This window comes from Neofelis nebulosa, chromosome 6, assembly GCF_028018385.1.
Source record: "Neofelis nebulosa isolate mNeoNeb1 chromosome 6, mNeoNeb1.pri, whole genome shotgun sequence".
Classification (NCBI taxonomy): domain Eukaryota; kingdom Metazoa; phylum Chordata; class Mammalia; order Carnivora; family Felidae; genus Neofelis; species Neofelis nebulosa.
This window is the reverse complement of record NC_080787.1, coordinates 135,018,508-135,043,897: the sequence shown is the minus strand read 5'-3', so window position 1 is coordinate 135,043,897 and position 25,390 is coordinate 135,018,508. Positions and strand designations below refer to the sequence as shown.

The 25,390-nt window shown below is 36.3% G+C and overlaps 1 protein-coding gene across 3 annotated transcripts in view; it reads left to right on the top strand.

Moving 5' to 3' along the window:
- EPM2A (EPM2A glucan phosphatase, laforin) overlaps positions 1-25,390 on the top strand; it is a 167,287-nt gene that overhangs the window by 82,137 nt on the left and 59,760 nt on the right. For all 3 annotated transcript variants that reach the window (XM_058735547.1, XM_058735546.1, XM_058735548.1), the window contains exon 2: positions 16,094-16,268. In XM_058735547.1, the coding sequence (XP_058591530.1) occupies positions 16,207-16,268 (62 nt within the window). In that variant the 5' untranslated portion in view covers positions 16,094-16,206. The remainder of the gene's footprint in view (positions 1-16,093; positions 16,269-25,390) is intronic.

The following is a 25,390-nucleotide window of genomic DNA, read 5'->3' as shown; positions in this document are numbered from 1 at the left end:
TAGTTTTCACCTGTAAAGAGACCGTCAATATGATTTTTATACGTCCGCAAAGACTACATTCTGTATGTACAAGAGAAAGCAGCTAGGTGCTTTGGAAAAATTAGGCTGTTGAAAAGCTGTTTATAAAACTTGATCTAGATAGAGAAATCTTCATTTTTAAATGGTGATTCTTGATGTTTAATTTAAATTTTGTGCCAAATAGATCTTTGCTGTTTTCAGGGAGGAAAAAAAAAAAAAGAATAAGTTAAAAAAATATTTATGTCTAAAGTTGAATTGATATGTTAACGAAAATTTCATCTCTTTCTCTGATGGCCATAATTATAAGGCACAATTCCTTTTTCCACTATACATAATAATGATAAGCTGTATGCACTGTGTGCATGAGCATTTAAAAACATTTTTTGAAGGGCACCTGGTAGCTCAGTCAGGCGTCTGACTTCGGCTTAGGTCAGATCTCACAGCTCATGAGTTCGAGCCCCGCGTCAGGATCTGTGCTGACAACTCAGAGCCTGGAGCCTGCTTCCGATTCTGTGCCTCTCCCCTGCTCATGCTCTGTCTCTCTCTCTCTGTCTCTCTGTCTCTCTCTCAAAAATAAATAAACATTAATTTTTTTTTAATTTTGAGGAAGATTATTCATAGCTTTTCACTGATTCTCAAAGGGACTTATGACTCACAAAAAGATAAAAAAAACCCCACCTTGATATTTCGCCATCATTACATATTTTTAAGGAGCTTTAAAATTGCTTTAGAACTCTTACCTCATCAAATAATAATCCTCATTTATACAAGGGGAAAAATGGAGGAACGTTGCATCTTAGTTTCAGTAAAGAATTTTAGAAAAATTTCCCAATTTTTTTGTCCCCAAATTGGAAAATGACTGGCTGGCTAATAGACAAGTTAGGTGGATTCATGCTAGTTGAACAGCTGACTGATGAACCAGTAGAAAATGAGGGTGAGTGCAAGTGGCTTTTTACAAGTCACTTTATTCTAGATCCTTTCCTGCTAAATCTTTTTATCAGTAATTTAGGACACAAGCTTATCAAGTTTCCTGGTAAGAGATGAACTGGGTGAGATAGTAGCTATTTTGTTTGAGAGAAGCAATATTCAAAATTTGAAGTCCCCAAAGTAGGAATAAACCAACAAGAAGAAAATAAAAGTCAAGTCTTATATTTGCACCAATGAGCTATTTTTAAACAGAGAGAACTAAGAGAAATTTGCCTTGAGAACAATTCAAAGTGAAAAGATTTGGATGTTTCAATTAGTTTTAGTTTTAGGGAGAAGCTGGCATGATTTGGGCAGAAATTGGTCAGCATTTATAAACTAGGTGGGTTGTTGAAAAACTCAGTGGTCCTGTCTTTGGAACACATGAGCCCATGTGGAGTCACTGTTACTATAGTTTTGTCTTGAAACATATAGGTCTGGACAAAGCTGTTGTTAAAACGATATGAGCTTCTTTTCGGGGTACATCTGTTTTGTAAGTCAGCCTACAGTTTGCAAACTGACAAGAAGGACTGGAAGGGATATGAGAGGAATAGTAGTTAAGAATTCTTACTGAACACCAGCTGTGGTAGGTCCTATGTTAAATCTTTTGAATGGGTTATCTAATGGAATTCTCTCATAACAACCCTGTGAAGGAGCTGGTACCAGGATTCCTTTTTCACAAATGAGACAATGGAGGCACAGATTGCTTAAAGGGATTTCTCATTTCTGTTTACAGATGGTAAATTCATATAACTTGGAATGGAGTCCCCGTCTGGATCATGAGCCCATGCATTTAACTGTTCTAATAAAGTGCCTTCCAGAAGAGGAGTATTATGGAGCCAACAGGGGAAAGATTAAACACAGAGTGGTCACTATCTTTAAATGCTATAGGCAGGTAAAGAAAGATAAAAAATGAATCTGACAGGAGATGACTTCATTTCAAGTCTTTTTAGTGGAGTGTTGAGGGCAGATGTCAAATTGTAGTGCCCTGGAGATTGAATATTGAAGAAGGGTATATTTGGTGAGGACAGGGCTAGTTAGGGGAAAGAGAAGGTTATAAGAGATGATGGCAGGGCAGCCCACAGGAAAGCTGGAAGAGGAGGGATGGGGAAGGTGTATGGCTAGAAGCAGGAGGAGATTTTGTGTTACAGCAGAGGTTCTACGAACCAAACATCTCAAGAACTGGACAGTCTGTTCCTCTCTCTCTCTGTCTTTTGGGCAATTTTCAAGTTTGTAAAGTGCATTAAAATGCTTTCAGTTTTACCGTTGATTTATTTAAAAATACTTTGCAATTCAAATGTAATGCATTGGGTACTTTTGAATAAAATCAAGTAGAGACACGTGGTTCCTTTTCCAAAATGCTTTGCTGGGAAAAGATGACATACATGCTCAAGCCCATCACAGCCACTATCAGTGGCCTAATTAGCGTTTGTCCCCCCATGCTTTGTCTGATTTGTCTTGACCGCACTGGGATGAATCATTAGTGCTTTAATCTGTGTGGTTCTCTTATCCCCCCAGGGCTAGCAGTTGGTCTCAGGAGAGCTGTGTCATCTAGCTCTGGTGAATGAGATGCAAGAAGTTTTTTAGGTGTGGTTCCCAGGAGAGCTCTCACGTTTCCCATGAAAAGGAACCTAGGTCCCTCCCCCTTTTTATGACTGGGAAGTGGAGTGTCCGTCCGGTGATGCCTAGGGGTCAGCCTTTGAACATGAGGTGACAAGTGTGACAACAAGGTCAATGTGTGAAGGGTGGCAAAGTGGACAGTCAAAAAGCACTTGGTATTATATCAGTTCTGGGCTGCCTGGCTTTATGCCTCTTATTATGAGAGAGACCTTTATTTGTTGAAGTCCCTGTTGGTCAGATTTTCTGTTGCTTGGAATCAGACAAAGTCCGGAGACCAGCAAAACCCTTCTTCAACTATTTCTTATACAGACGTAGTTTATGTTTATAGCTATGGTAACTTCTAAGATAATGTCTCTGATTGGCCCTCTTTTATTTTTTACAGCCTGTAATATCTCACTAATATCACATTGAATACACTGTGGCTTATCAATTTCAGAAACAATTTGGTCTTTAAAAATTACATTTGGCCATTCTATTTGCTATTTGAGTTAGCTGTACATGTCTAGTTTCTTTCCAGTAACTAGAGTCATGCCTGCATGATGTTTGCATCAACTCCGTAATATCAAAGAATACTTTTTCTGTGGAGGAAAGCAAAACACAAAGCCACTACAGATGGTTCTCACTTCAGAACTAGATCAGGGAATACTTTATTAAACCATTTGCTTGACACTCTAGAAAATCTTAATTGAAGAGAGATTTTTATGCCAAACATTTACTTACTATGGAACCGCTAAAATGCATGTCTGCTTGGTTAGGAGGAGGTTAAATGTAAAATAATCCTCAGTGTTCTTCAGAGTCCTGGGGTGAATATGATTATTTTGTGTTCTTTGCATCTAAATGTTCATACTCTTGAGATGTGCCTTCTAGGGAAGGTTATCACCTTCTGCCTCAACATTATTTGTCTGAAAGTACACGAGGTGACCCAGGAGCTTTTGTAGTGGGCATGAAGCTATGAAAAACAAAGGGGTGAAATCTGGTCGGAAGCATATTCTTCTGTATAGGGAGTCTAATACTAATATAGATGCTTCCTCTATTTTAGAGTGACTTGGATTTGTGTTCAGATGATGAAACACGATAAAATTTCTACTCAATTCTGGGAGTGCTATGGTGAGAAAAATTGACCTGCCAATTTACAAACAGCAAAAGTCTAGACACTACCATAAAAATTGTTTAAATGACAGTGGGAAAATCAACATTAAAAATTATTAGAGCAATTAAGAAAAAATTTATTAAACACATGAATAAGCATCTCTGCATGTGACACAGAAAGTAAATGCAATATCCAGAAAATATATCCAATTATGCAGAGATGGAGCATTTTAATATGCTGATCTGCTTGTTTAATCCCTTGAGTCAAGGCATAATTAGCTACCAAAAGATTTGATCACTTCAAATCAGATGGTCAAATCTTTTGGCTTTGCTCTAGACTATCATCACATTGAATGAATTATTAATAATTCAGTCTTGGTGCTTTGAGTCAAGCCTATTAATCACAATCTTAGTTTCAGATTTTCCCTAAAAATTTTATAAGAAGGAGAGCCTGTTATTATATTTAAATTTAAATGGAAGTATAATTGCCTGGTTATGCCATTGTTTGGCATACTTTTCAAGAGAGGCTTCAATCCTCGAGATGCTTCCCATTTTGAGATGTGTGTATCATCATGAATCCCTAATTAGTGTAAATCTTCTGCATTAGAAAAAAATCTGAGTTCTTAACTAATGGCTAGTCAAGTGGTAGTTCTGTTCTCTGGTTTTTCAAGTCAGTTGTTTTACTGTGCTTAATTTAGAATTTGGTAAGTAGGATCAACCCCCTGAATCTATATTGTGTTGTCACTCTACCCACTGGAATAAACAGATTTGTTGCTGTTATCTACTTCCTGCTTTGAATCATACTCATTCATACATTGCTGTCCTCTCTGTTATGTATCCAGAACATACCCTGTTGTCAGTCACAACTTGAGAGCCATCCCCTCCATTGCAAATCCTTTCTTGGTAATTCTGGCCCACACGGATACAGCCGTCTCCACTTTTCAGTCTTCCACATCCATGTACACATCATAAATCTATCATAGTTTTCTTTCCCAGTGGGCCAGTTGCCCATTAAAATATATCTTAACATACCATTTCAGTCACCATACATTGAAAATCGCATTGGAAAGGAAGCCTATTTGCCATTCTTGAATATTTCGTTTATGTGTTAGTATTTTGTCATATGGTTTTACAATTATTTTCATAATTTAAGGTAGCTTTGTTTCATTCACTAATTGCTTTGTGTAACTTTTGTGTAACTAACAAGGGTCCATTCATTGGGAATCATGTTTTAAATTTCATTTTTCAACCTCAGTTTACCACAGAGCTGGATACACAAGCTCTCAATAATACTTGGATATGTATTAAACTTTAGGATATTTCTTGGGTATGAATGCATTAGTCTGCTCATGCTGCTATTGCAAAATATTCTAGATTGGTGGCTTAAACAACAGAGGTTTGTTTTCTCACGGTTCTGGAAGCTGAAAGTCCCAGATCAGAGAACCATCAAATTCGATTTCTGGTGAGAACTCTTTTTCTGGCTTGCAGTTGGCTGCCTTCTCACTGTATCCTCACACTGCCTTTCCTCTATATGTGCATGGAGAGAGATCTCGGGTGTCTCTTCCCCTTTTTGTAAAGACACGAGTCCTTTTGGTTTAGGATCTCACCCTTATGATCTCATTTAACCTTAATTACCTCCTTAAAGGCTCTATATCTAGATACAGCCCGCATTGGGGTTTTAGAACTTCCACATATAAATTTTGGGGAAACATAATTTAGTTCATAACAAGGAGCTCTTAAATTATTAGTAAATATTTTAAGAAAATAACTATTGAGTTTTTCTTTTTCTGTAAGTTCTTTTTTTTTTTTTCTGTTATATTTCTTCAACCTAGCTTGATGTAAGCCTCCATTTCACCTATATTTTTCTATAATCATGGAAGTTTTCCCTTGTAATGTTTTCTGCTTTCTATGGCTTGGCAGGTGTTAACTTTTTTCCTTAAAGTCTTAGCTGGAACTGGTCAAGACTGTTCTGGGAGTTTTACCTAAAAGGCCCTCCCCTCCCCCCCCCCCCGGAGGCTTGGCAGAGAGTGGGCCCAAGGCTGAGCTTTATTAATCACTCCTGCTGCTCCCCTTTTCTGTATACCTTAAGGTCACCTTGAAGGGACCAACACATCATACCCACCTACTAAACAACTGTCTCAAGGACTTTTGTTGATGACCTCATAGGATTGGAGGCATATATGAATGGTCTTAAGTCTGATTATTAGTGAGGCCAGATCTATTATGTGCAGAGGTTAGGGATGAGCCTGCTGACTTGTAGTTCCATCAAGTAAATGTCTTAGTGTGAGTGGCTCATTTTTGACTAAAAGGAATGGGCAGGTTTGTATGTCCAGATATACAGAAAGGATGATATTGATGTACCCCACATTTCAACTTACTATTTGCCATAAAAATAGGAATCATAATTAATCCTGTTTTCTACTTTGAAAGACAGTCACACACACAAGTGCATACATGCACATGTGCCCACGTGCGCGCGCGCACACACACACACACACACACACACACACATACATACCTGAGCCAGATGTTTGACTCATTACCATAATCATCCTGTCACATTTGATATTTTCTTTCTTGGTTCTCCAAACTCTAGCCTCCTTAACAAATAGCATTTTCATATCTCTAAGTCTAACTCCTGTTTTTTATCATGGCTAAGTGGGCCACATTTTTGTGTTTGGAGTTACTATCATTTTTAATCAAAACCCTTGGAGTTCTTTCCCGAATTTGTTGGATTGCTTTTTACTGGATTTTTCTTAGATGTTATTTCAGCTCTAACTATAGGTATGGACTCAACTGTATGAACTTCCTATTATTTTAATGCAATATTGTTCTACAGGAATGAGGTTTTGTCTGTGTGCCTGAGTTAGTATAGAAATTTCTTCATATCCCCAGGTAGTCATTGATTTCCTAGCTTTCATTAGCCAAATAACATTATTTTTGCCAGTAGCATGAAATGTTGTTTACTTATATTTTTCACTTAAGATTTGTGCATTTCTTTAATGAACTAAGACAAAAATCTTGTAAGTAAAAATGTTCTATGTGTTGTATTATGTATCATTTTCTTATTAGATCTTATTGTTTTATATCTTAACACTTTATTCTGTTGTGTGTGTGTATGGGTGCTGATATTTATTTATTTAATTTTTTAATCTATTTGAGAGAGAGAGAGAGAGAGCGTGAGCTGGGGAGAGGGGCAGAGGGAGAGAGAGAGAGAATCTTAAGCAGGCTCTATGCTCAGCATGGAGCCCAACGTGGGGCTCGATCCCATGACCCTGGGATCATGACCTGAGCTGAAATCAAGAGTTGGGCACTCAACTGACTGAGCCACCCAGGCACCCCCATATATACTACAGATTCTATCCAGTCCCTGTTGTGAGAATTTGGGAACCTCTCTAAGATGCCTGTGGAAGCAGGGAAGGTTTATATCCTTGTGGTCATCCTTGAGTTTGCTTTCCTGCTTCTGCTCTGCTTAGCAGATGCACCTTCTTGTGGCCTTGCTTATGTTGCCCTGTTTTACATCAACTCAATGTAGGCAAGGAATCCAGTTTTTAAGTAAATTTTTCTTAGTGGACTATCTTCTTTCTGTCCACATAAGAAATTCATGTGTGAATGTAGTAGATAATTTTGAGGGTTGAGGAAGAAGAGAAGAGAGGGATGTTACAGGAGGGCAAAGAACTTCAAAATAATATTAAAATGCTTGTCTTTAACTGCCCTTTGGTGTTCTCATGACCAGCTTGTTTTGACTATGCACTTTACCTTATGTAGCTTTCCCCTGGACTGTCTCTTCTCTTTCCTCTTTCCCCATTTTACCTTTCCTTCTTAACCTTTACATCCCCCCACCCCATCCTCTCCTTTAATTGCCTCTGAGTCCTCTAGTCTATGAGGCAGTTCAGCTGTCTCCCACCACTGGCCCCCAACTCAGCTATTTTCTACCATTGCGTATTGCAATTTATCGAAGGGCTCAACTGGAACAGGATCCACTCTTAAAGAGGCAATTCGCTGAACAAAAAGACTTTTTATGTTTTATTTTGTTTTACTTGTGCCATAAGAACAGAATATCAAAATGCTGAAGAGTTGGTAATGGTTATAACATGTTTGTACAACTTTGTGCACCAATAACTTTTGAGGTAGTAACAGATGGGGCATGAGAGAGATTTGATTTGGGTGAATTACTAGCTAAAATTAGAGATTAATGTGTTAGGTTCAGAATTTATTTTCATGTGCTAGAAATAAAAACTTCAAAGTAGTCAAATTCCAAAGAGGATAGATTCAAATAAAATAACATGTGCATAATAATTATAATTTTAATTTTAAGTAGACTACACTATCCAAATAGTTTTTGCTTATCTAATATAACTTCAAAACTTTTGACTTTGTAAAGAATAAACTTCTTTTAACCTGAACTTTCAAACTGGTAGAACTATTTGAAGTAATGTGTTATGATTTTAAATTCTGAGGTTTCTTCTTTGGTTTTTACTGGAGTGTCAGAAAGCAGGCGTCTTACTCCTTCACATTTATTCACTTTATATTAACTTACCAAATTTGCCTTGATGAACAAATAACATGATAGCCAAATTTGGTCCCAGGAAATAGGTGTTTATTGTTCATTAAATCAATCCTTTCCCACTTTTCTGCCCGTAACATATTAGTTTATCCTACTTTAGTGAGCTATTTGTATGTTTACTTACACTAAATTAATGCTAATAAATAACTGGCAATGACCAGCTCCAATCTGGAAAGATAATTCACTTTTATTGTGAGGTAATTGTATATTCACATGCGATGGTTAGAAGTAATAGGGAAAGATCCCGTGTAACTTTTATTGTTTCCCTCAGTGGTAATATTTTCATTACCACAACATTCCCCCTCCCCCCCAACCTTCCAACCCTCCCCAATCCTGGGCAACCACTAATCTGTTCTCTGTCTCTATAAATGTTTTCATTTCAGGAATGTTAAATACATGAAATCCTAGAGTATGTATACCTTTTTGAGATTGGCATTTTTTCCACTTAACATAATTCTTTGGAAATTCGCCTAGGTTGTTGCACATATCAATAGATCATTCCTTTTTATGGCTAATCATGGTATAGATGTATCACAAATTTGTTAAAGCATTCACACACTAAAGAACATCTGGGTTATTTCTAGGTTTTGACCATAATAAATAAAACTACCGTAAAAATTCTTCTACAGGTTTTTGTGTGAAGGAAAGTTTAGTTTCTCTGAGATAAATGCCAGGAGTACAGGTGGGTAGTATAGTACTTGCAAGTTTAATTTTTAAAAGAAATTGCCAACATTTTCTCAGAGTGATTGTACCATTTTACATTCTCATTAGCAGTGTATGAGTTATCCAATTTCTCCAAGCTTTGTATATAGAAGTTGATGTCCTATTTTTTCTTTTATAAAAATAAAAAAAATTCTTATAGGTGTGTAGTGATCTCTCATTGTGGCTTTAATTTGAATTTTCCTTAAGGCTAGTGATGTTGAACATCTTTTCAAGTACTTATTTGCCATCTGTATATCTTTTTTGGTGAACTGCCATTTCTTGTCTTTTCCTCATATTCTAATTAGATATTAGTCTAATTAGATTCTAATAAAATTATATAGTCTAATAAAATTAGATTAGTCCTTTGTTGGGTATATGGTTTGCAAGTATTTTATTCTAATCTGGACTTGTCTTATTTTTCTCTCAACAAGGTCTTTTGCAGAACAAAAGTTTATAATTTTGATGAAATCAAATTTATAAATTTTTCCTTTTTGGATTGTGTTTAGTGTGAATTCTTAGAACTCTGTCCAGCCCTAAATATTGCATTTCCCCTAATTTTTTCTGAAAGTTTACATTTAAGTCCATGATCCATTTTGAATTAATTTTTGTATCAGAGGTAGAGGTTGAGTTATCCAATCCATGGACATGGTATGCTTCTCCACTTATTAGATCTGCTTTGATTTCTTTTCTAACATTTTGTGGTTTTAGGCATATAAATTGTGTACATGTTTTTCTTAGATTTATACCTAAGTGCATGGTATTGTATTTAATTTTAGTTGTCAAATGTTCATTGCTATTATATAGAAATAAAATTTATTTTGCATAATTACCTTATATCATGTGACCTTGCTAAACTCTCTTATTCTAGGAGGTTTTTTTTTTTTTTTTAATTAGTATTATTGTTTCCTTGGGGTTTTCTTCTAGACAGTTATGTCATCTGCAAATAAGGACAGTTCTTTCTTTCTTTCTTTCTTTCTTTCTTTCTTTCTTTCTTTCTTTCTTTCTTTCTTTCTCTTCTTCCTATGCCTATGTTGAGATTGCATAGAATTGGTATTGATTCTTCTTTAAACATTTGGTAGAATTATTCATTGAAACCACTTACTTCGGCTTTGAAACTTCTTTTGGGGGGGTTTAAATTATGCATCCAATATCCTTAAGAGTTATAGGAATATTCAAATTACCTATTTCATATTCAGTGAGTTGTGGTAATTTGTGTTTTGAGGATGGTCCAATTCATCTAAGTTGTCAAATTTATGTGTGTTTTATTTTTTATAGTATTCTCTTACACTTTTGATGCTTGCAAAGTCTGTAGTGACATCTCTCCCTTTTCCTTTCCCTTTCCTTCTCTTCCCTTTCCTTCCTGTCCCTTTTTTTTCTTTCTTTCTTTCTTTCTTTCTTTCTTTCTTTCTTTCTTTCTTTCTTTCTTTCTTTCTTTCTTTCTTTCTTTCTTTCTTCCTTCCTTCCTTCCTTCCTTCCTTCCTTCCTTCCTTCCTTCCTTCTCCTTCCTTTTTTTCCCTTTTCTTTCTTTTGTAATTTGTGCCTTTTCTCACTTTTCTTTGCCAGTCTTGTTAGAGGTTTGCCAGTCTTAATGATCTTTTCAACAAACCAGCTCTTTGTTTCATTGATTTTCTCTAATGTTTTTCTGTTTTTAATTTCATTGATTTCCATTCTTATCTTTATTATTTCTTTACTTCCATTTGCTTTGGATTTATTTTGCTCTTTTTTTCATAATTTCTTGAGGGGGAGCTTAGATAATTGATTTGAAACTGTTCCTATTTTTACTGTATGCATTTTCGGACTATAAATTTTCCTCACAGCACTGCTTTAGCTATGTCACACATAGTATTTTGATACATACTATTTTAATTTTCATTCATTGCAATGTGTTTTTAATTCCTTTGAGATTTCCTTTTGACCCACAGATTATTTAGAAATATGTTGATTAGTTTTCAAGTATTTGAATATTTTCCCATCATCTATTATTGATTTCCAGTTTGATTCTATTGAGGTCAGAGAAAACACTTTGTGTGATTTAATTCTAAAGTTTTGAGATTATCTTATGGTTCAGGATATGATTTAGCTTGGTATATGTTCTGTGCACACTTGAAAATGTGCATTCTGCTATTATTGTGTGGTGTGTTCTATAAATGTCAATTAAATTCCATTGGTTGATGGTGTCTTTGAGTTATTTTATTCCTTGCTGATGTTCTTCCTAGTTTTTCTATCAGTTGTTGAGAGAGAGTGTTGAAATTTCCAATATAATTCCCAACTTGTCTATTCTCCATTTAATGGTCTTAGTTTTTGTTTTTTGTTTCACATATTTTGCAACTCTATTTTTTGGTACATACACATTAGAATTCTTATAGCTTCTTGATAGGTTGATACTTAAGATTTGTTTTTATTCATTTAAATTCAAGTTAGTTAAACAGTGTAGTATTTTTTTTTTTTAACATCAGATAATTTCCTTCTCTATCTCTAGTAATTTTCTTTGCTGTGAAGGTTCTACTTTATATGATATTAACATAATCACTTCTGCCTTCTTTTGATAAATGTTTACATGGTATGTCTTTTGCAACACTTTTACTTTCCATCTTGTGTATAATTTGAAGTGAGTTTCTTCTAGATATCATACAATTGGTTCTTTTTTTTAAAAGTTCACTCTGCCACTCTATTTTAATTGGTGTATTTAGCCTATTTAACTTTAATGTAATTATTGGTTATGTTAGGACTTAAGTTTGTCATTTTATTTTTTTCATTTTAGTTTTCTCTTTTTTTTTCTCCCCATGTGTTTTTCCTACCTTTATATGCCATGTATAGTACATATTTGAACATTTTTTAGAATTTTATTTTTATTTACATACATCATACATACGTAACTTATTATAGTTGATGGTGTCATTATTTTGCAAGTTTGAATAAAGTGGAGAAATCTTACCTTCCTTTTTATCCTTTTCCCCTTCTTCATAGAATTGTCTTAAATATTTCCTCTCTATACATGTAGAAACATATCAGGTAGCATTATAATTTTTGTTAGAAACTCAAGAGGAGAAGAGAAGTCTATTGTTTTTACTCCTATATTTGCTTATTCTGTTCATCCTTCCTGATGTTCAGTGATTTCTTTTCTGTTTATAGATTTTTAAAAAAATTTTTTTTAACGTTTATTTATTTTTGAGACAGAGAGAGACAGAGCATGAATGGGGGAGGGTCAGAGAGAGGGAGACACAGAATCCGAAACAGGCTCCAGGCTCTGAGCTGTCAGCCCAGAGCCTGACGTGGGGCTCGAACTCACAGACCGTGAGATCATGACCCGAGCCGAAGTCGGACGCCTAACTGACTGAGCCACCCAGGCGCCCCTATAGATCTTCTTTATAGGCTTCTTTTGAGAAGCCTACTCACATTTGAATTGTTCTCCTAAATTGTTATGTTTCTCTGGCTACTTTCAAGATTTTTTCTTTGTTTTTAGTTTTCAGAAATTTAATTATGATATGTAGTGGCATGGATTTCTTTATTTTTCCTGTTTGGAATTTGCTTAGCTTCTTGAATCTGTAGTTTATGTTTATTGGCAAGTTTGGAAAGATTTTAGACCTTATTTTCTCAAGAATTTTTCAGCCACACACTTTCCTCTCTTTTCAGGATTCAACTGCATGAATGTTAGATGTATACAGCAGTTTTGTTTATTTTACATTAGTTTTATTTATTATAGTCAAAACCTAGAAACAACCCAGCTGTCCCACAGGTCTCTAAATCTGTTCTTTTTTTCAGTCTATTTTCTCTCTGTTGCTTTGATTGATTAATTTCTGTTGTCTTGCAGCTTGCTGATTCTTTCTTTTGTCTGCTCCATTATGTTCTTGAGCTTATCCACTGAGGTTATTATTTCAATTGTTACATTTTTCAGTTCTAAAATTTCCATTTGGTTCTTCTTTACGTCATCTATCTTGTGTGTGTTTGTGTGTGTGTGTGTGTGTGTGTGCACGCGTGTGTGTGCAGAGACTTTCTAATATTTTCATTTGTTTCAAATGTGTTCTAATGGGTTGTTGAAATTTAAAATCCTTTTCAGATAATTCTAACATCTCTGTCATTTTGATGTTGGCATCTTTCAAACATTTAAAATTTTTATTTAGCTTGAGATCTTTGTGATATTTGATGTAAGGAATGACTTTCTGTTGAAATGTGGCCATTTTGAGGATTATGTAATGTGACTCTGGATTTTATTAAAATCTTTGGGTTTAACTGGATTCCTCTAACACTCTCCATTAGGATGGTGGGAGTGCTGCCTTGTTACCCAGATTCCCCATCCATTGACAACTGAAAGGATTGACCTTATTATTATTGAGTATGGTGGGAGTCCCAGCTTTCTTAAATTTTTTTTTTTTTAACGTTTATTTATTTTTGGGACAGAGAGAGACAGAGCATGAACGGGGGAGGGGCAGAGAGAATGGGAGACACAGAATCGGAAGCAGGCTCCAGGCTCTGAGCCATCAGCCCAGAGCCTGATGCGGGGCTCGAACCCACGGACCGCGAGATCATGACCTGAGCTGAAGTCGGACGCTTAACCGACTGAGCCACCCAGGCGCCCCAAGAGAGCCCAGCTTTCTAGTGGCCTCCACTGATACCTTCTTGGTGAAAGAAATAGAAATGTTTTGTTACTTCTCCTGAAACATGTGTGTGTAAAAATGAGTATTTCCAAAAATTAATTATAGGGATGAGGTGGTTGATGTTATGTAAATAATTTTTCTTGAATATTTTAATTTATGTATATTTGAGCTCCTGAATAATTGTATTTATTTAATTTGTAATATTTAAATTGTTGTAAGTCTATTGTACTGAACAGTGGGAGCCATAGGTATTATTCCTTTATTAAACCAAAAAGTAATACTTGTGCTCTGTGACAAATCGAGTGAATTCACAATAATTTAGAGTAAAATGGTCCGCCCCATCCCAACTCCATTCTCCAGATGTAACTACCTTTAACAGTCAGACCCAGTTTCACCCAGTTTTTAGTCTCTATTTACAGTTTTATTCATGTTTTTCCACCTCATTTACTCACTCCTGGTCTTTCTCTCCAACTTATTTCTGTACATCCTTTGTAAGCTTATCCTTCTCTATCTAGCTATTAAATGTTGGGATGCTTTCAGACTTTGTTCTAGAAACCTTTTCTTCTACATCAATATTGTTTTTCTTTGTCACTCATCTATCTCCTTGCCTCAGTTGCCACTTCGATGACTCATAAGCTTATTTTTCTAGTTCAGATCTCTGGTCTGAGTGTCAAACCAATTATGCCAACTCTGCATGTGACAGCTCCTTTTGTATCTAAATGGCACTTCAAGCCCCATACAAAAACCAGACTAGTGATCTTCCCTTCCAACCTCTTACAGATTTCACATCTTAATGAGTGGTACAACTATATATTGAGTTATATTTGCCAGAAGCCTAGAGTCATTGTTGCTTCCCTTTTTCCTTCACCTCCCATACCCAGTTAATCCACCATTCCTGTGGCCTTTCCTTCCTGAATCTGCCCACTCCTTCCCTTTTCTACCTCCAGGCTTTCATCATCTCCTGCCTGGGCTAATGAAGTCCTTTCCTAAATGGACTTTTTCTGCTTTAATCTCATTGCGTTTGAATTAATTTTTTACTCTGTAACAAGAGAGATACTTTCAAAATAAAAATTTGGTCATGTTACCAGCCTACTTAAAATGTTTCATTTTTTTATTGCTCTTACAGTAAATACCCAAATCCTTAACATGACTTAGCATAGTGTGGATTGTGTAGTTGACAATCAGTAAGTATTTGTGGAAAAATGAATAGATGAACTTACATAGTTTAGAGTGTTTGCTATTAAAATAGTATTGTTAATACATGTATCTCTATATATCATTTTTTACTCTTGTTATATTTCTATTTGATATATTTTTAGAAATGGGGCTGCTAGTATGGTTTGTTTCTCATCTATTAAATATCAAGGGTAAAGGAGAAATTGGTGTAGTGCCTTGTAGTCATCAAGAGAAAAAGAGAAGTCTGATCTAAGAAGATCAGTGATGATTTATTAAAGGAGCTGTCTTGTACCTTCTATTGGATTGGGGGGGGGGAATTCTATCCCAAAGAATTGCCCAATGACTTAAGGACTTTTTGTTTTTGACATTTTATGCCAAATAACTTTAGGTAAAATGTTTTGTAAGAGAAAAGAACAAATGAGTCAGATTTTCATATTTGTAACAAATGTGACTTATTCCTATTTTTATTTTGCTTACATGTTTTTCTTATTAAAGACAATATATGGAAACTAGGTTGTTTAAGGAAAGGCATGATTTGAAATAGGGTGGTCACATAAGAAGGGTGAATAGAAATAATGTATGAATTGTAATTTTCATAGAAATAAAGGATCTGTTTACTAGTGTAATAGATACTGGGCAGAATGTGATATAGACAAATAGTGTTTTCAGAGACATGTTCTTCCACCTCTGTCTCTTTTGGTTTACTCAATGGAAGGAAGGTGGCGGTGCTGGTGCTTGTGAAGTAGGTAGAAAACAGGATGAAGGTCCTGAACAGGGGCCTAAAAGATGGGGGACTAGGAGTATCAGTTTGCTACTGGTGCTGCACTTACTAGTTTTATGACCTTGGGCAAGGTAGCTAATCTCTATGATACTATGTGTCCCATCTGAAAATAGTACTAACCACTGATTTACATGCAAAGTAGGTTGGATGTGATCATTTGTTTTATTATTTATTAATGTATTTATTAAAAAAATTCATTTGTTTGAGATGATACTAAAATGCTTTATTGCTGATTTTAGTTATTAATTTGCATACCAAAAGATAAAAAGGCTGCAAAATGACTCACAACGGGCAGTTAGGGCAGTGAGAGGTAACCATAAAAGTCTGAGAGTTAATATGCTTCTGGAAATACTCATTTATTCAAAGGGAGCACAGAACTCTGTGAAATTCATATGTAACTCTACACATTTTTTTTTCTGTTTCTCCCCTCACTGTAGCCTATTTTTGTTGATACTGAAATGTGTAGATTAAGCAGCTTTATATTTATTTTCTTCTTCCTATTAATTTTGCATCAGCTACTTTGTGGCTGTTTAAGCAAAACATTGATTTAATTTCTCTGTTTGTCATTTCTTCTTGTTCCAGGCAATGGACCTCACCACGACCGTTGCTGTACTTATAATGAAAACAACTTGGTGGATGGTGTTTATTGTCTCCCAATAGGACACTGGATTGAGGCCACTGGGCACACCAATGAGATGAAGCACACAACAGACTTCTATTTTAATATTGCAGGCCACCAAGCCATGCATTATTCAAGGTAAAAATAGTGCCATGTTTATAAGCATAGAAGTAGGACGAGAGGTAGTATTAGGACAATGGAAGTGTTTACTGTGTTCCAAACAGCAGTGTCTGCCTTTGGGGAGGCATGTGGGCCTGCAGTACTTTAAGGAGATAAATTATAGTGAATCATTGTGTGAGCTTTTCTGGTTCTAGATGTGAAGGATCCTTTTTATAGAATTCTTTTATTAATTACATAAACTGCCATCAACGTATTTTGACCAGACTGTAGTTGGCCAATCTTTGTACTTACACAGTAGATCCTAGACCAGCATGTAGATCTTTTATGCTACTGACCAACAGTGAAACAAAAACTGGTGTCTCTTTATAAAGTTTTATTCAGATAAACATGTGTAAATACAGACATAAAACTAGATCAGATGTGATCATTTGCTATACTATTTAATAATATATTTATTTTTTGTGTATGTAATTGTTAGGCCAGCAATATTTGCCATAATAAAAATTGAAACACTCATGAGGCTGGTAACTAAAAAGTAAGGTTCAGTACACTTTCCTTCATTTCCACTCATCAGAAGTAACTATTTCCAATGATTTTATGGTTAGTTTTTCTGGAGGTTAAATCCAAGTCTTAAATAATATTCCTATCGTGTTATCAATTCATATAATGTATCAATTTAAAACTAGCTATTATTTCGTATCTGTGGCATGAGAGAGATTTAGCTCACTTCTATTTGTTCTCTTTCCCCACTGCCAATCCCTACCAGCTCATTAAAAAATTCCTTTGTTATTTGACTTCATAAGCATTCTGTTTCTCGACGCATAAATTTTTGACAGTGCCTCTTGATTTCCTGCTGGGTAAGTCAGGGATTTATTGTCCCCATATTTTCCTCCACATCTACTTCCGCCTGTTAACTCCTACTGTGCACTACTTTCGCCTTCTCAGGGTTTATAGAATTGACACTTCATTTACTGAATATAAGTAAGTCTTTTCTAGTTCGATGACTTAAAAATGGAAACCAATATTCAACATTTAAAATATCATGTAAATACTATTTACTGTGGATAATGCAGTGTTTGTATCATAGACAAAGAGAGACATTCTCATCTTCTTAAAAACTGTTGCTTGGGGGCTCCTGGGTGGCTCAGTGGCTTAAGCGTCCAACTTCAGCTCGGGTCATGATCTCACAGCTCATGAGTTCGAGCCCCGCGTCGGGCTCTGTGCTGACAGCTGAGAGCCTGGACCCTGCTTCAGATTCTGTGTCTTCCTCTCTCTGTGCCCCTCCCCTGCTCACTCTCTCCTCTCTTTCTCTCTCTCTCTCTCTCAAAAATTAATAAAGAAACATAAAAAAAAACTGTATTGCTTTGAGTGAGAGATATAATTAATACAAACAGGGTTGTGAGTGGTAATATGAGTATAACATTTCATCATGGTATTAGGGAATTCATGTTCTTCTTGGACGCACCATTCTTGTAAATCCATGCTAGATGTTGGCCTTGCTGATGGGTTGGAGGCAGAGCATGAGGAAGAGAGGAGTTAAGCATGACTTATGGTGTTATGGTCTGAAGAACTGGATTAATGGTATAGCTGTGTATTGAGATGAGGAAGACGAGATGAGAAGACTAGAGTATGGATTGAGATAACAATTCTGTTGTTGGCATATTACGTTTGAAATGTAGGTTAGATTGCAGAAAGGAAATCAATTTGATACCTGGATGTTTATGGAGAGGTTGGGAGTGGACAGATAAAATTGGGGTTATCATTATTTGGGTGACTTCTAAGTAATGAGTTGAGATGGAATCATTTAGTGGATGAGTGAAATATAGCAGAGAAAAAGAAAATAAGGGAAAATAATAAGCCCGTGGATCCATACAATTTGGAGATCAAAGAGAAGAGGATCCAGAGAAGAGAACTGAAAAGAAGCATCTGTTGAGATGTTCTGACCTTTAATGAGGATGTGTTTATGAGTTATTTTTCATTTTTCCTGGACCACAATTGCTGAAGAGTCGTGTCTTAGGCTCTAGGGATTTTCTTCTACTATTTGATTATTCCTCTTCCTTCATTGTTTTTGTTGTATCATTAAAAACCTTCCCTAGATGGTTTTTGGACCTCTTGGATTTATATCTTTTGTTGTTTTTGTTGAATATCACATTTTCTGTTTAAATTTAACATCTCAGAACTAGATAGGAAATTTTTTTTCAATTATTGTCAAGTTAGCTAACATACAGTGTATACACTGTGCTCTTGGTTTCAGGAGCCGATTCCCGTGATTCATTGCTTACATGCAACCCTCAATGCCCATCATCCATTTTCCCCTTCCCCCTCCCCATCAACCCTCAGTTTGTTCTCTGTATTTAAGAGTATCTTATGGTTTGCCTCCCTTTCTTTCTGTTTGTAACTATTTTTTCCTTCCCTCCCCCCATGATCTTCTGTTAAGTTTCTCAAGTTCCACATATGAGTAAAAATGTATCACATCTGTCTTTCTCTGATTGACTTATTTCACTTAGCATTATACCCTCCATTTACATCCATGTTGCTGCAAATGGCATGGTTTCATTCTTTCTCATTGCCAAGTAGTATTCCATTGTATATTTAAATCACATCTTCTTTGTCCATTCATCATTTGATGGACATTTAGGCCCTTTCCATAATTTGGCTATTGTTGAAAGTGCTGCTATAAACATTGGGGTACATGTGGCTCTATGAATCAGCACTCCTGTATCCTTTGGATAAATTCCTAGTAGTGCTATTGCTGGGTCATAGGGTAGTTCTATTTTTAATTTTTTGAAGAACCACCACACTGTTTTCCAGAGTGGCTGCACCAGTTTGCATTCCTACCAGCAGTGCAAGAGGGTTCCTGTTTCTCTACATCCTCGCCAACATCTGTTGTTTCCTGAGTTGTTAATTTTAGCCACTCTGACCAGTGTAAGGTAGTGTCTCAGGGTGGTTTTTATTTGTATTTCCCTGATGAGGAGTGATGTTGAGCATCTTTTCATATGTCTGTTGGCCGTCTGGATGTCATCTTTGGAAAAGTGTCTGTTCATGTCTTCTGCCCATTTCTTCAGTGGGTTATATGTTTTTCGGGTGTTGAGTTTGTAAGTTCTTTATAGGTTTTGGATGCTGACTCTGTATCCGATATGTCATTTGCAAATATCTTCTCCCATTCTGTCAGTTGCCTTTTAGTTCTGTTGATTGTTTCCTTTGCAGTGCAGAAGCTTTTTATCTTGATGAGGTCCCAATAGTTCATTTTTGCTTTTGTTTCCCTTGCCTTTGGGGACACCTTGAGTAAGAGGTTGCTGTGGCTGAGGTCAAACGGTTGTTGTCTGTTTTCTCCTCTAGGGTTTTGATGGTTTCCTGTCTCACGTTTAGGTCTCTCATCCGTTTTGAGTTTATTTTTGTGTATGGTGTAAGAAAGTGGTCTAGTTTCATTCACCTGCATGTTGCTGTCCAGTTCTCCCAGCACCATTTACTAAAGAGACTTTTTCCCTTGGATGCTCTTTCCTGCTTTGCCAAAGAGTAGTTAGTTAGCCATGCAATTTGTGGGTCCAATTCTGGGTTCTCTATTCTTTTTTTTTCCAACGTTTTTTTTTAATTTATTTTTGGGACAGAGAGAGACAGAGCATGAACGGGGGAGGGGCAGAGAGAGAGGGAGACACAGAATCGGAAACAGGCTCCAGGCTCCGAGCCATCGGCCCAGAGCCTGACGCGGGGCTCAAACTCACGGACCGCGAGATCGTGACCTGGCTGAAGTCGGACGCTTAACCGACTGCGCCACCCAGGCGCCCCTCTGGGTTCTCTATTCTATTCCATTCGTCTATGTGTCTGTTTTTGTGCCGATACCACACTGTCTTGATGATTACAGCTTTGTAGTAGAGGCTAAAGTCCGGGATTGTGATGTCTCCTGATTTGTTTTTCTTTCTCAACATTACTTTGGCTATTTGGAGTCTTTGGTGGTTCCATATAAATTTTAGGATTGTTTGTTCTAGCTTTTTTTTTTTTTTTAATTTTTGTTTTTAACGTTTATTTATTTTTTGAGACAGAGAGAGACAGAGCATGAACAGGGGAGGGGCAGAGAGAGATGGAGACACAGAATCTGAAACAGGCTCCAGGCTCTGAGCTGTCAGCACAGAGCCCGACGCGGGGCTCGAACTCACGGACCATGAGATCATGACCTGAGCCGAAGTCGGACGCTTAACCGACCAAGCCACCCAGGCGCCCCTGTTTGTTCTAGCTTTGAGAAGAATGCTCATGCAATTTTGATTGGGATTGCATTGAATGTATAGATTGCTTTGGGTAGTATTGACATTTTAACAATATTTGTTTTTCCAATCCATGAGCATGGAATGTTTTTCCATTTCTTTGTGTCTTCTTCAATTTTTTTCATAAGTTTTCAGCATTCAGATCTTTTACATCTTTGGTTAGGTTTATTTCTAGGTATTTTATGGTCTCGGTGCAATTGTAAATGGAGTCCATTTATTGATTTCTCTTTCTGTTGCTTCATTATTGGTGTTAAGAAATGCAACTGATTTCTGTACATGATTTTGTATCCTGCAACTCTGCTGAATCCACGTATCAGTTCTAGCAGCTCATGGGAGTCTTTTGGGTTTTCCATGTAGAGTATCATGTCATCTGCAAAAAGTGAAAGTTTGATTCTTCTTTGCCAATTCGGATTTCTTTTATTTCATTTCGTTGTCTGATTGCTTTGCTGAAGCTGGGACTTCCAATACTATGTTAAACAACAGTGGTGAGAGTAGACACCCCTGTCGTGTTCCTGATCTTAGGAGGAAAGCTCTTAGTTGAGCATGATATTAACTGTGAGGTTTTCATATATGGTTTTTATGATGTTAAGGTATATTCCTTCTATCCTGACTTTCTTGAGGGTTTTTATTAAGACAGGATGCTGTATTTTGTCGAATGCTTTTTTCTGCATCTATATAGAGGATCATATGTTTCTATTAATGTGATGTATCACATTGATTGATTTGCAAATATTGAACCAGCCCTGCATTCCAGGAATGAATCCCACTTGATCATGGTGAGTAATTCTTTTAATATACTGTTGAATTCAGTTTGCTAGTATCTTGTTGAGAATTTTACATCTGTGTTCATCAGGGATATTGGCCTCTAATTCTCTTTTTATGTGGGGTCTCTGTCTGGTTTGGGAATCAAGGTAATGCTGGCTTCATAGAATGAGTCTGGAAGCTTTCCTTCCATTTCTATTTTTTGGAACAGCTTGAGAAGGATAGGTATTAACTCTGTTTTAAATGTCTGGTAGAATTCCTCTGGGAAGCCATCTGGCCCAGGACTCTTATTTATTCAGAGATTTTTGATAACTGATTCAATTTCTTTGCTGGTGATGGGTCTGTTCAAATTTTCTATTTCTTCCTGTTTGAGTTTTGGTTGTATGTGAGTATCTTGGAATTTGTCCATTTCTTGCAGGTTGTCCAGTTTGTTGGTGTATAATTTTTCATAGTATTCTCTAATTATTGTTTGTATATCTGTGGTTTTGGTTGTGATGTCTCCTCTTTCATTTGTGATTTTATCTATTTGGGTTCTCTTTCTTTTCTTTTCGAGACATCTGGCTAGGAGTTTATCAATTTTGTTTATTTTTTCAAAAAACCAGGTCTTAGTTTCATTGATCTGTTCTACTGTTTTTTTGGATTCTATATTGTTTATTCTGCTCTAATCTTTATTATTTCTCTTCTTCACTGGCTTTGTGGTTTCTTTGCTGTTCTGCTTCTAGTTCCTTTAGGTGTGCGGTTAGGTTTTGTATTTGGGATTTTTCTTGTTTCTTGAGCTAGGCCTGGATTGCAATGTATTTCCCCCTTAGGACTGCCTTTGCTGCATCTTGGATTTGTATCTTATTCTGGACTTTTTAAATATATTTTCACCTCTTGGTTTTATGGATTTAAATTTTGGAGACTTTATTTTATTTCTTCCAACTCAACTAACTTTTTTCCTTAATTTTGATAATTGTATTCTTAATTTTCATGGACTCTTATTTTGTTATTCCCTTATTGCATATTTGTTTATTCTAGTTTGTGAATGGATACCTTCTTGAGTTTTTCTTACAATACTATTAAGAATGATTTGAAGTCCTCCTATCTTACTGGAATTATCTTGTTTCCTTCAGAATCAGTTGTTCTCTTCTCGTTTGACCTTTCTCTTTTTTGTCATTAGTTTTAAAACATTGTTTTTTGTTTGTTTGGTTGGTTGTTTGTTGTTGTTTTTTTTCCCGAGAGACAGAGCCCAAACCTCAGAGAGACAGAGAGAGAGGGAGACACAGAATCTGAAACACGCTCCAGGCTCTGAGATGTCAGCACAGAGCCTGACATTGAGCTTGAAGTCACAAACCACAAGATCGTCACCTGAACTGAAGTCAGACCCTTAACTGCCTAAGTCACCCAGGTGCCCCTTTTGTTGTTGGTTTTAAATATAACTGGAAATTTGTAGTTGTTCATATTTATTAATGGAAAGAGTAGGTTGATTATTCAATTGGATGGGTATGAGTTTCCTCTGCCATTACTAGCTTCTAATCCTATAACAGTGTTGGCACAAGCTGTGTGCATGTGGGTAGATCATGTCTCCCTGAGTAGAACAGAAGCAGACAATCAGCTTGGGCACTATGGCTACCCTACTCTGCATGAAAAGGTAAGGAGGACCTGTGTGGGACACACCTCTCACTCTGAGAGTCTTTGCTCCCCATATAGATGTTTCAATTTTTTTTTTTTTTTTGAGAGAGAGAGGGGAAGAGGGAGAGTGGGAGAGAGGAAGAGAGAAAGGGAGAGAGAGAATCCCAAGGAGTCTCACTGCTGTCAGCACAGAGCCTGATGCAGGGGTGGTCTCATGAATTGTGAGATCATGACCTGAGCAGAAATCAAGAGTCAGATGCTTAACCAGCTGAGCCACCCAGGAGTCCCGGATGTTTCAGCATTTAAAAAAGGTATTTCTTCACATATAGTATCATAGCTGTATGGGGGATGCGTATGAATCATATTCTCACAGTTCATTCACAGTTCATACAAAAAAGGGTAAATTAAAAAATTTTCTTTAGGGGCACCTGGTTGGCTCATTCAGTTGTTTGACTTTGGCTCAGGTCATGTTCTCAGGTTCGTGGATTTGAGCTCCACATTGGGCTCTCACTCTCAGCACAAGCTTGCTTCATATCCTCTCTCTCTCTCTCTCTCTCTCTCTGCCCCACTGCCCCACTGCGCTTCTCTTTCTCAAAAATAAGTAAACATCTAAAAATTTTTCTTTATTAAATTTTTTTATGTTTATTTATTTATTTTTTTCAACGTTTATTTATTTTTGGGACAGAGAGAGACAGAGCATGAACGGGGGAGGGACAGAGAGAGAGGGAGACACAGAATCGGAAACAGGCTCCAGGCTCTGAGCCATCAGCCCAGAGCCTGACGCGGGGCTCGAACTCACGGACCGTGAGATCGTGACCTGGCTGAAGTCGGACGCTTAACCGACTGCGCCACCCAGGCGCCCCATGTTTATTTATTTTAGAGAGTGAGAGAGACAGAAGGAGAGCGAGGGGCAGAGAGAGAGGGAGACACAGAATCTGAAACAAGCTCCAGGCTCTGAGCTGTTAGCACAGAGCCCAATGTGGAGCATGAACCCACGAACTGTGAGATCATGACCTGAGCTGAAATCTGACACTTGACTGACCGAGCCACCCAGTTGCCCCCCAAAATATTTCTTTAAAGCAACTTAGTTTTACATCGAAGTCTCTATTCTACCGAATTCTCAGATAATTTCACTTGTTATTATTCTTCTTAGGTGTGTGTGTATATATATATGTATGTATATATATTACATAGAATTTATATGTATATAACATATATACATATTTGTGTATATATGTATATGTTCAGATATATACATATATATTTGTATGTGTATATGTGTGTGTGTGTATACATATACGTATATATATATATATACATATACACGTATATATGTATATATATATAATACCCATCTGTTGAGAGTTGTTTATCATAAATTGATATTGAATTTAATCATGCTTTTCCTGCATTTTACATGTATATATTTACATCTGAGAAGGATAATAATAGGTTGAAAAAACATATAATATATATATGAAAATATAAAACATATATAAGTAACACGTACAATATAGAGCATATTTATACATGAGGTATATATGTAATATATAATACACACAGAAACACATAGCTAGATACATATATAAATGGGATAAAATTTCAGAATTATCATAGTTTAGAACTAAATAATGGTATTCTTTGTTCCTCTATTTATTTATCTCTATAACATAGATAACTGGAAATTTGGGAATAAATAACAATTGTTTATAATGGACCTGGAGCCATATCTTTACTTTTCAAGCATCCTCTTAACTTCCAAGATTTCTCACATTTCAGTTCCAGAGTCATCTACTTGAAAATCAGTTGAGTGGTAGGATTTAAAAAATTTTTTTAAATTGAGGCATATTTGACATATGACATTACATGACTTTCATGTGTACAACATAATGATTTAATGTTTATATACACTGGGAAATGATCACCACAATAAATCTTGCTTCCCCTGTCACTATATAAAGTTACATAGCATACATACAATATTATTGACTGTAGTCACCATGCTGTACATGATGTCCCTATGGCTTATTTATTTTATGACTGTAAGTTTGCACTTTTAACAACTTTCTCCCATTTCACCCCACCTCCCAGCCCTCTCATATGTGGCAACTATCAATCTATTCTCTTCATCTATGTGTTATGTTATATTTTATTTGTTTGTTTTGTTTTTTAGATTCCACATCTAAGTAAAATCGTATGGTGTTTGTCCTTTCCTCTGTGTTACTTATTTCACTCAACATACTGTTATGTTCCATCCTTGTTGCAAATGAATATTTGATTATTTTTTTATGGCTGAGTGGTATTCCATTGTGTGTGTATTTGTGTGTGTGTGATATCACATCTTTATCCATTCATCCATTAACAGACGCTGGTTGTTTCCATATCTTGGCTGTTGTGAATAATACTGCAATGAACATAGGGATACATCTGTGTTTTTGAATTCATGTTTTCAGATAAATAACCAGAAGTGGAATTTCTGGACCACATGGTGGTTCTATTTTTAGTTTA